Below are 12,145 nucleotides of genomic sequence, written 5' to 3'. Positions count from 1 at the left end.
TCCTATTAATTCACAACTTTTCACTCTCATCTCTTCTCTTCTCCCGGAGAGCTCTTGTCGCTGGTCTCCGGCGGTTATTCCAGGCTTAGGTAACCTGAAAGTCCGAAGGCAAATAGCGAATTTTTATGCTTATAAGAAGGTGAGGTAATTTTTCTCAAACTCTTCACTTGCTTACTTCCATAAGAAAATTATGTGGAAGATAAAAAAAATTTCTCCCTCTCTTCTCTCTTCCTCTTTTTTTTTTTAAACGAATTTTTTCATAGTTTCAAGGAATGTTTTCCAGAAAGAAGGCTTCGAGAAAAACTACTACCCGTAGTTCCACGCTAGAGGATGTTCATGACGGTGATGTTATCGTGCTGAGGACCGAATTCGTGCCTCACTCGGTCGATCCCGCAGTTGGTTACAAAGATACTTTTAAACAATGAATGTTCATCTAAAAAATTACTGTGATTTAGTTAAATTATTGAAATGATTTAATTAAATTTAGGGGAAATTGCATGTTTTACCACTTTCATGTTATCACTTTTCATTTTTACCACCACTAAAAGGACGTTTTCAAAAATATATTATTCTTTAAGTGGCAAAAGACTCTTATGCCCTTGTTCTTTATATATATAATAAATAAATATTTAAATAAATAAAAATAAAAAAAATAAAAATAAATTTTTTACTTTTTCTCGAATTATACTATTTAAAAATTCAAACCTTAAACCCTAAAACTCGACTCTAAACCCTAAACCATCAATCCTAAACCCTATTTTTTTTGAAATATGAACCCTAAACCCTAAACCATAAATCTTAAACCTTTTTTTTAATACGAACCCTAAACCATGATACATCAACTCTAAACTCTAAAGCCCGAAACATCAACTTTAAACCCTAAACCGTAAACCTTCAACTCTAAACCCTAAAACATCAACTCTAAACCATAAACCCTAAACTTCAACTCTAAACCCTAAACCATCAACACTAAACCCTAAACTATCAACACTAAACCCTAAACCCTAAAAAGTAAACTCTAAACCCTAACCCTAAAAAATTAACCTTAAACCCTATAATATCAACTCTAAACTCTAAACCCTAAACCATTAACCCTAAACCCTAAAACCCTAGAGTTGATGTGTTAGGGTTTAGATTTGAAGGTTTAGGGTTTTAGGGTTTATGGTTCGAATTTCAGAAAAATATAGGGTTTAGGGTTTACGTTAAGGGTTTAGAGTTGATGTTTTAGGGTTTAGATTTGAAGGTTTAGGGTTTAGGACTTATAGTTGATGTTTCGGGGTTTAGGGTTTAGAGTTAATGTTTCATGGTTTATGGTTTAGAGTTAGTGATTTAGGGTTTAAAGTTGATGTTTTAGGGTTTAGATTTGAAGGTTTAGGGTTTAGGACTTATAGTTGATGTTTCGGGGTTTAGGGTTTAGAGTTAATGTTTCATGGTTTATGGTTTAGAGTTAGTGATTTAGGGTTTAAAGTTGATGTTTTAGGGTTTAGATTTGAAGGTTTAGGGTTTAAGCTTTAGAGTTGATGATTTAGGGTTTAGAGTTGATGTTTTAAGTTTAGATTAGCTAACCATATTTTTTTTTTGTCAAATTTAATCAAAAAGTTATTAATGTCTTCTACCATTCGTTAAAGATGAGGGTAAAAGTGGTTAGTGTAAACATGAAAAGTGGTACTTTGAAAATTGTATTTTTGGCAATTTCCCTTAAATTTTCAATAAACGGTATATGTTAATTTCAAACATATTTGTTAAAAATGAACATAAATCAGATCTTGTACATACAATAGATATTTATTTATTTATAACCATCCAGTAAATATGCTTTTTGAAACTACACATTAGAAACAATCAATTAAAAAGTAAGATTAATACTTTTCAATAATTTAAAAAAAAATTAAAAAATTAAAATATTTCCAAAGAATTGAACATTATAATATGTAAATGAAAATATTTTATAAAAATTGAAATAAATAAACTGAAAAGATAAAATAAGTATGATTTATTTTTAGTTACAAGAAGTTATTACAAAATATAATGTATCAGAAAAATATAGAAGCTTTTATAACATTATAAAATAAATTATATTGAAAAATCATATCGTCCCAACTTTTTATGGCACTTTTTGCCGTCTTAAATTATGACCTTTTACAAATAATCTATCTAGTAATTAATTTTCTAACATCATAACTTTATTTATGTTAAATCAATATAACATATTTTTTACCAAAAATATCAATATAACATATTACATGAAACATAAATTATATCAAACATGGTGTTACTAAGAACTTTTAACAGAGACAACAATTTTTTCCATAATTAGCATGCAATTTTTCATGCACACACATAAATATAATTCCAGAAAATGTTAGCCAAAAGGCTTGACTATTTTAGTGGTAACTTTTCACAGTAATTGTTTGTTCTTTTTTTTTAGAAAGTTTCACACTAAAATTTATTTCTTGTAAATTTTAACAACCAGACTTTATCATGTGATGCAAAATGTAAACATCGCGAGTACACGTGCATCATGAATTAATAAAATTCATCTTATTTCTATGAATCTTTTAATTTCTATCGATGACTTTGCGTAACTAAAAACTTGTAGTAACCGTCGCAATATAAAAATCCAGAAATTGTAAACATATGCAATTATGAATGCTTACTTTTACAATTCTCAATTGGTGACTTTTCACCACCCAAAAAGAAAGTTATGTGCTTTTCTAAACCAGCTCCAGAAACAAACACTCAACCTTTCATAATTTAACACATGTCGATAAAATTTAAGAATATATAAGGAGAAGAACACTTTAAAAAAAATAAAAAAAATAAAGAGAAGAACATGTTCATGCATGCATCTTTTACGGTAATGACTGCGTTCTTTTGTAACTTAAATCACCAACACAATTCATCCGTCGTTTTGTAACTTAAACCAACAAAACATGTGAATGAGTTATGCACACACATTAAGGTTGGATTTGGTGGATCTTCCAAGCAAACCAAGCAAACTTTTCATGGATCTTCCAAACTACGTTTCCTGACTGGTCTAGTCTTACGAACTACAGCAAGCACAGATTGGTCGAATTTGGGTGGTGTGGTCGGATTTGGTGGAGGTTGCCCCTGACTTAATCAGCGCAAAGATGATAACATGTTGGGTGAAATTTCGACAGACGGGTGATGCATTTATTGTCTCCTTTGTTTATGCCTCGAACTTTGCGCACGAAAGAAAGCAGCTTTGGAAAGAGCTGGATCTGATTGCTACTATGAATGCAGGAGGCAGTGATGCGTGGGTTGTTTTCGGTGATTTTAATGTCACTCTGTCTATTAACAAGCATTCTAGAATGGTTGATCAAGCGGGTGCTCGTAGTGCTATCAGAGATTTCCAAGAGGCTATTGGAATTTGTGGATTATCTGATCTATCGTACGTAGGTCCGCTGTTCACTTGGTCAAATAATCAAGACGCAAATCCTATTTGCAAAAAACGGGACAGGGCGCTTGTTAATCATGCTTGCCTTACGGTGTTCCCGCACTCTTTTGCCAAATTTGAAATGGGAGGTGTCTCAGATCATGCCCGGGTTTGTGCTACGCTTCATGCGCCAGTTATGGGAAATAAGAAACCTTTCAAGTTCTTCAATCATCTTGCCTCACACACCAGCTTCCTAGATGTGACGTCCCAATCCTGGATCTCTACTGCTCCGCTCTTCCACTCCAGACAAGCCCTCTTAATGTTCCATGCGAAGCTGAAGAACCTCAAACTCCCTCTTAGGCAGCTCAACAAAGATGTATTTGGGAATATTCCAGCAAGGGTAACAGCTGCGTATGATCTGTTCTGCATCCGGCAAAATGAAGCACTCTATTATCCGTGTACTGACACATTCATGGCTGTTGCTGAAGCTTGGAATGATTGGCACCATCTATCGGGGATAGAGGAACAATTCTTCTATCAGAAGTCGCGAATCCATTGTCTCAAGCTAGGAAATCACAATACCAGCTTCTATCACAAGATTACTCAAAGTAGGAACTCAAAGAATGCGATAAGGAAGTTGATAACTGCTGATGGTGCTGTGGTGACAGAACCAGGGTTGATAAAGATAGAAGATGCTTGTTACTTTCAAAATTTCCTGAAACAAGTTCCAGTAGGGTTAATGGAAGTTGACTTGGAGGAGCTATATGTCCTGATTGAGCACAAATGTAGTAGGGAGGAGGCTGCATTTTTTATCAGACCGATCCAAGCTGATGAGATCAGGGACGTTCTCTTCTCGATGCCGTCAAACAAAGTCCCTGGACCTGATGGATACCCAATGGAGTTCTATAAAGCTGTTTTGCCTATTATCGGAGCTGATTTTGTCACTGCAGTGCAATCCTTCTCTGATTTTGTCACTGCAGTGCAATCCTTCTTTCTCTATGGATTCCTGCCTAAAAGCATTAATGCAACTCTTCTAGCTCTGGTACCAAAAACTCAGGATGCGGAGCGTATGTCGGATTACAGACCTATTGCATGTTGCAATGTGGTCTATAAGGTACTCTCGAAACTAATAGCAAGTAGGCTTCGAGTTACACTTCCAGCTGCCATAGAAATGAACCAGTGCGCGTTCGTGGAGGGGCGGCTGCTCTTGGAAAATGTGTTGTTGGCGACGGAGCTTGTTAAGGACTACCACAACACTTCCCTTACTCCTCTTGCGGCCATAAAGCTTGATATCTCGAAAGCATTTGACTGAGTCCAGTGGAGTTTTATTGAGGTGACTCTGCGTGCGATGCACTACCCGGATCAGTTTGTCTCTTGGATTATATGCTGCATTAAAATGGTGGGGTTCTCAGTCTCTGTTAATTGAGAGCTAGAGGGTTTCTTTTCGAGTGCACGTGGTATCAGGTAAGGGTGTGATCTCTCCCCATACTTGTATGTAATTTTCCGTAATGTGCTCACTCTGATGCTAAATAAAGCAGCTGTAAGGAGAGAAATTGGGTATCATCCAAGGTGTGAAGAGGTAAAGCTATCCCATCTCAGCTTTGCTGACGAAATTATGGTGTTCACTGATGGATCTTTACAGTCTTTACGGGGCACACTCCAGGTCTTTGAAGAGTTTGCAAAAATTTTGGGCCTTTCTATCAACATAGCAAAGTCGACACTATATGCTGGGGGAAGAGGTAGCAGCATCATTGAGCAGGAGGCGACCGCGCTAGGGTTCTCTGTCTCTGCTCTACCAGCTAAATATCCAGGATTGCCACTTACTACTAAGACTCTGAACCGTAAGGACTATGAACCACTGGTGGAAAAGATCAAAAGTTGGTTACAAAGCTGAACAAGCAAGTACCTGTCCTTTGCAGGCTGGTTGCAGCTTATTCAATCTGTGATCTACAGCACATCAAACTTCTGGAGCTCAGCGTTTTTTTTACCAAAAGGGTGCCTTGATGAAATTGAGAGTTTGTGCTCGTCCTTCCTACGGAGTGGCTCCCCGAGCTGTCATGGGAAGGCAAAGGTGTCGTGGGAGGACGTCTGTACTCCTAAGGAGTAAGGGGGTGTTAGGGCTCAGACGGTTGGCAGACATTTCGAAGGTTTTTGCGCTAAAACTCATTTGGAAAATTTTCACCACATCGGGGTCTCTTTGGGTGGCTTGGGTGAAGCAAAATCTGTGGAACAATGGCTCATTCTGGGATATCAGTGAGTCGACTAAAGGCTCTTGGGTGTGGCGGAAGCTCCTGCGGTTGCGACCTCTAGCCTCTCAGTTTATCAAAGTACAAGTCAAGAATGGTCAAAGCACCTTGTTCTAGTTGGACATCTGGCTTCCTTTGGGTCGACTCATCGACATTGTTGGGGATAGTGGGCCTCAAAGATTGGGAGTTGAGCGGTTTGCTAAGGTGGCTGATGTTGCAAATGAGTCTGGTTGGCAGTTTCGTAGGTGCCGGGACCTCAACCTGCAGCAGATCATTGCGACTATTAGTAATACGCAGGCTCCAGCTGCTGGTAATGTGGAAGATGTGGTGCTTTGGAAAGCTGGGCCTGGGGAGTATAACAACAGGTTCTCCTCCTTCAAAACATGGGAGCAGGTTCGGGAATGTAGAGAAAGACATGAGTGGAGTAAAGTTGTCTGGTTCGCTCAGGGAGTGCCACGGTTTAGCTTCATTACTTGGCTTGAAATTTGCGACAGACTAGCAATAGGTCCGCGAATGATGCAGTGGGGTGTAGTGCAAGGGTGCGTGTTCTGTGGTGAACCAAACGAGCCCAGAGACCATCTCTTCTTCGCTTGTCCCTACACCTTCACGGTATGGCTAGCAGTTGTGGGAGATCTACTGGAAGCTAATGCTGACCCAGACTGGGAGACAACCCTCACACGGCTTGTGGAGTACAAATATGAAAAGTTTTCCTTTATCTTGCTGAGGTTGGTGTTTCAGACTACAATCTACTATCTATGGAAGGAAAGAACGATAGGAGGCACAAAGGAAAGCTCAAGTCAGTGGCTCAGCTGTCGACACTTATTGAGAAGACAATCAGAAACAGGATCAGCTCCACTCGCTATTTTGAGAAACCAAAACTTCTGGGACTATTTCAAAGATGGTTTAGGGGCCCCTTGGTTAGAGTAGAGCTCTCAGTAGCTAGTTACATTCATATGATTCTTTATGTACATAAACGTTTTTCCTCTTCTTAATATAAATTTAACATTTCACCAAAAAAAAAACGGATAACACCTGTATAGTCACGAATTTGTTTGGACTTTGGTAAATTAATTAATCTAGATTGACGCTATACCAATTGTCAGATAAAATTATTATGATTTCAATTATGAAATATGTCCCAATTTCATAGTTTATATTTAGTTTAACTCAACTGTAACAACCTGTCCATGTCCCGTGGACCGCACCCGTCCCGTGGACTCCAGGCTGGCCCTGCAGGGCACCGACTCCAACCTCTCACATCTGAGTCTTCACTGACTCTCCCATGTAGGTTTTTAATGCGCCTGGCGTTACTCGAACTCAAGACCTCACCCTTTAACAACTCTCCCACAGGACAAGCTATCACGAATTGATCTGCGACTTTTATTGTGACAACCCGTCCCGCTCACTCGGAACCCGGCTCATAGCCTTGCAGGACACCAACCCTAACCCATCACATGTGAGCCCTCACTGACTTCCCCATGTAGGTTATTGATGCGCTTGGCATTCCTCGAACCCAAGACCTCACCCTTTAACAACACTCCTACATGACGAATTGTCACCAATTGATCTGTAGGTCAATTGGTGACAACTTGTCCCGTGGGAGTGTTGTTAAAGGGTGAGGTCTTGGGTTTGAGGAACGCCAAGCGCATCAATAACCTACATGGGGGAATCAGTGAGGGTCAACATGTGAGGGCTTAGGGTCGGTGCCCCTGCAGGGCTGTGAGCCTAGGTCCGCGGTACAGGTTATCACATAAAAAGTCGACCTTTTATTGTAACAACCTGCCCCGTGGGAACTACCGGCCCTGTGGACCCCAGGCTTGCCCTGCAGGGCACCGACGACAACCCCTCACTTATGAGCCCTCACTGACTCCATAATTAGGTTGTTGGTGCGCTTGGCGTTACTCGAACCCAAGACCTCACCATTTAACGAATCTCTCACATGACAAGCTATGGAGTCCCCTGCTACCTCTTTCCCTGGATATGCTAAACGATCTGGTGCCCTCGAAATCAACATATCTTCCAGAACAGATCGAGGACACCACAAGAGATCATCAACAAAGCCTTACAACTGGCCAAGGAATCGGAAAGAGCTCAACCCACAACCGCTGGACGATCAACCAGATACCAGATTCCCCCACCGCTCCCTACGGAAACGACAATTTCGATCCGCTGCAACACGGATGCAACATGGAGAGCCGACATCTCTACAGCGGGAACACGCTGGATCTTCACCAATTTCTCTGGCGCCGAACTCGATCGGGGATCCAGGGTCCAATTGCATGTCTCCTCTCCACTCCTCGCTGAAGCCTTAGCCACTAGGGAATCGTTACAACACACGATCTCCCTCGACATCACACACATCTGGGTACGCTCAGATTCTCAAGCGCTCGTCAGAGCAATCGACCAGAAGAAAGGTCCATCGAAGCTCTACGGGGTCCTCATGGATATCATCGGTCTCTCTTCTTCATTTTCCTTCTGTTTTTTTCTCCTATGTTTCTCGAGCGTATAATGAGCAGATGCCTTTTCTAAGGCCCGCTTAAACATCTACTCTTATTTTGGGCCTTAAACCCATCTATCTAATTTTAAAAGTTTGTGTTTCAAAAAAAAAAAAAACATAGATTTTTCATAGTTGTATTGAAGTCAAGATACTTATTTTATGGTTATACCACTTATATTCAGCTTTATACAATCATTTCTCATATAATAAAGTTAATTTCATGAAATATATACATTTTATAATATCACAAGACCAATTTTAAAAGAAAAGCCATAAAAATATAAGGTAATAACTTGTAAACAATCAAACAAGTATCATAATTTGTAATCTAATTATTGTTTTGAATTTGAATCACAAATATGTTTAAAATTATTAGAATAATATGTGCATACATACTTGTAAGGAAGAAAACAAGTTTCAAATTTTATCTCCATTTCAATTTTGTAAGTTTGATTTTTACCAGTTTTACTAAATTTCACTAAGTTATACAACCATAAAACACAAAACATTAAAACGTATATCATGAACTGCTATGTGTTTTCTTATAAAATTTGTATGAGGAAGACACTTCCACACCAAATTTTCTTTCAATCAGAGTGATGAGAGTTTAAGGATTTAGGGTTTCCATGTGGAGTTTTCTGCAATAATCTCATCGAACCATGTTATAATTAAATCGGGTTATGTTCACAATTATTAGTATAATATGTGTATACTTGTAAACAAGCAAACAACTATACAATTTTATCTTCAAAGCTGAAGATTAAGTTATAATTACATTAACTTGATAGAAGTTCAAATTACGTGTACAACCAAATCCCTAGAACTATGACAACATGGATTAAACAACAACCTACAACTATCCTTTCATTATTTGGTCCTTCAATTCACATGATCGCTTTTAGAAGTTGAAGTTCTTCTAGCACACGAACTTGGTAGTTCAACTGTTGTATCTCATCCTTGAATGCCTCATCGACCCATTTGAAGACATGATTATCGTTCATAAGCTACAAAACATAGAAAATAATGGTGGTTTAAACAATTTGAAACACTAATAACTAAAGTTGAATGGTTTTACCTTCCTTTGAACTGCATGGGGACATCGACAATATCAGTGGTAAGGGTTTGAATGGGATTTTGAAATGAGCTCAATGACACCCGAACTGCAGTAACACCTAATAGGGATCTTCTGAGTTCTGCCTCTTGTCCAGCCACCACTTCTGGAAGAGGAATCCGACTGATTGCTCATTATGCAGAGAGAGAGAGAGAGAGAGAGAGAGAGAGAGAGAGAGAGAGATGAGATGAGGGAAAATAGGGTTGAGAGGATTGGGAGGATTATATAAATTAAAAAACCCCGAAAATGGTTTTTATACTTGAAAACAAAATGACATGACTTCAGGGTGTTTCGAAAATAGGAGGCAAAACTTGGCAGAAATTTAATAAAAACAAATTTCAAAGTCGAAGCTTTACTTTTCTATTTTTCTTAGTTTTACTGTACTCAAGAGTCTTATATTCAGTTTCCTATGATAATTTCTCGTATAACCATCTAATAAACTACTTATTTTCATGAAATATATAAGTTTTGTAATACAATAATTTCATTTCTTTTCATTTTTCTTCTACAGTTTTACTAATCAAGTTATACAAGTTTTGCGGTTTTACGGTCCAACTAATACTAAGTTATACCAGCCGTATCAATATAGTTGTGCCAAGTTATACAAAGTTATATCATTAGTGTTGGATACAAATTGAATCAACTGGAAAACATGTAGTGCTTAATGAAGTATGGGGTACAAATGTAGTGTTACTTATATTAAGTTTCCTATAATTATTTCTCATCTAACCATCTAATAAAATACTGAATTTCATGAAATATATAAGTTTTATAATATCATAATTTCATTTCATTTTGCTTATAAATTTTTTACAAATCTAGTTATCCAAGTTTTACGGTGTTACAGCTCAACTAATACTAAGTTATACCAGTTGTACCAATATAGTTGTGTCAAGTTATACAATTAATGTTGGGTACGAATTGAATCAATTGGGAAACATGTAGTGCTTAATGTAGTGTTGGGTACACATGTAGCGTCTAATGTAGTTCTGGGTATGAATGTACACTTATAATTCGTCAAAAATTGCTTAATGTAGTGCTGCGACGAATTGAATCAAATGAAAAACAAGTCCGAAACAATGGTGCTCGGGAAGAGAGAGAAAGAACAGGCCAATTTTGAGAGGATAGGAAAGAAGAGGGATGGGAGAGTGAAATAAGACGAAATCACCTGACATGTTAAATAAAATAAGGGCATTATTGACTTTACCCATCTTTCTTAAAAGTATAGATAAAATGAAAAGTATGATAGATTCAAGAGCATGTGAGATTATTTTTCTGTCTTTAAAAGCATATGAAACTTTTGTCGTTTCTTTTATGCCTCTTTTAATAACTCACCAATATCTGCAGGACTAACGAAAAAGTTTGAATGTCACTGGGAATGCAATCAGATCTAGAGCAGATTCCCGTGTCATTCTGGAGAAAGGGAGGTAGTCTACTTAAACCATCTTTAATGTATTCCTCTATTTTCTTCCTCTATAATAGAGGAACTCTATAATAAAGGTGGATTTGTCTCCAATGTATTCCTCTATTTTTTTCTCTAAAAAAGAATATTTTAAAAGATAATTTTTTAATTTTACAATTAACACCCTTTAACTTATAAATGTTGAAAAATAACCCATTCATTATATCTTTTGGAAATTTTTCATGAAATGCAATATTATGTAATTTAAACATTTTATTAAAAAATATTAAACAAAATAATAAAACAAAGTATACATTATCTAACCATCATTATTAACTTTTCTCATAAATAATAAATTAATGCATTATGAAATGAGAAATGAGCTTTTTATCTTTGATATTTTTGAATTGACTTAAAAACTTTTGGAATCGGTTATCTTCATCATCTGATATTTGAAGCAACCAGAAATAAAATCAACAAGTTCCATGTCCATCCATTTCGTTTGGACAATATTCTAACGATTTTTGTAGATCCGGAAGTAATTTACCAGAATATTAAGTTGTTTTAATATGTTTTATTAATTAATATTTAAGTTCAACTTAAATATGTCAATATGTAAAATCTAAGAGGACTTTTTAATAATTAAACTATAATTAATAATTTTAGTTTAAAACATAAAATTTAAGTATTATTTGTTAAAAAAATTGACTTTCATTATTTTATTTATAACTGTAATAATTAAGAATATTATGTATAAAAGTCATTGGGTTTTATACGTAAAAATAATGTATTTCTACGTAAATGTGTATTTTTGTTATAATTACAAAAATAATAAAGACTATTGTGTAAATAAAAAAGTATGCATCAATTATAGGGGAATGCTATTACTTCCCCTTAGACCATCTCCAATGTATTCTTATATTTTTACCTCTAAAATAGAATAACTCTATAATAGAGATGAGTTTTACTCCAATGTATTTCTTTAAAATAGAGATCTCTACATATAAAGCAAAATATAGAGGAATGTTATTTTTTCCTCTATAAATAGAGGAAAAAATAGCAATCTCTATTTTAGAGGTAAAAATAGAGATGAGTTGGAGTGATTTTGCCTCTAAATGCTATTTTAGAGGTAGAAATAGAGGTGGGTTGGAGATACTTTAAATATAGAGGAGAATATAGCAATCTCTATTTTAGGGGAAGAAATAGAGGTGGAATGAAGTAGATTTTACTCTATTATAACATATAGAGGCAAATATATGAGTCGGTTGGAGATGCTCTAACAGCCCGTCACGACATCTCCAACTGTTTAAAACAGAAGTATCCAAGTTATTTTCAGTTTATATATATATATTATGAATTTTTAAGGCGCATTTTGAATTTATCTTGTATTAAAACATGACTAAAACTGAACTCGCTAAAACACTAATAAAATCGTGAACTTTATATCAATTCAAGTGAACAATCCTTTTGTTATTTTTCTTGTAATATTAAC

At 36.4% G+C, this 12,145-nt stretch overlaps 1 protein-coding gene across 1 annotated transcript; it reads left to right on the top strand.

Moving 5' to 3' along the window:
- The first annotated feature begins 5,400 nt into the window (after positions 1–5,400).
- On the top strand, positions 5,401–6,570 carry LOC106297134. Its single transcript, XM_013733416.1, has 2 exons — positions 5,401–5,673; positions 5,761–6,570. The coding sequence occupies exons 1-2, from the start codon at positions 5,401–5,403 to the stop codon at positions 6,568–6,570; spliced, it is 1,083 nt and encodes a 360-aa protein (XP_013588870.1).
- Positions 6,571–12,145: the final 5,575 nt, after the last annotated feature.

This window comes from Brassica oleracea, chromosome C6 (assembly GCF_000695525.1).
Source record: "Brassica oleracea var. oleracea cultivar TO1000 chromosome C6, BOL, whole genome shotgun sequence".
NCBI classification, from domain to species: domain Eukaryota; kingdom Viridiplantae; phylum Streptophyta; class Magnoliopsida; order Brassicales; family Brassicaceae; genus Brassica; species Brassica oleracea.
Note: the sequence above shows the minus strand (reverse complement) of the source record. Positions and strands in the feature narration are given on the sequence as shown.

Excerpts from the sequence above, each read along its gene's own strand:
- LOC106297134 (XM_013733416.1), top strand. The coding sequence starts at position 5,401 with ATGAAATTGAGAGTTTGTGCTCGTCCTTCCTACGGAGTGGCTCCCCGA. Across the intron at positions 5,674-5,760 it reads AGTCGACTAAAGGCTCTTGG|TTGGACATCTGGCTTCCTTT; the intron begins GTGTGGCGGAAG and ends ACCTTGTTCTAG.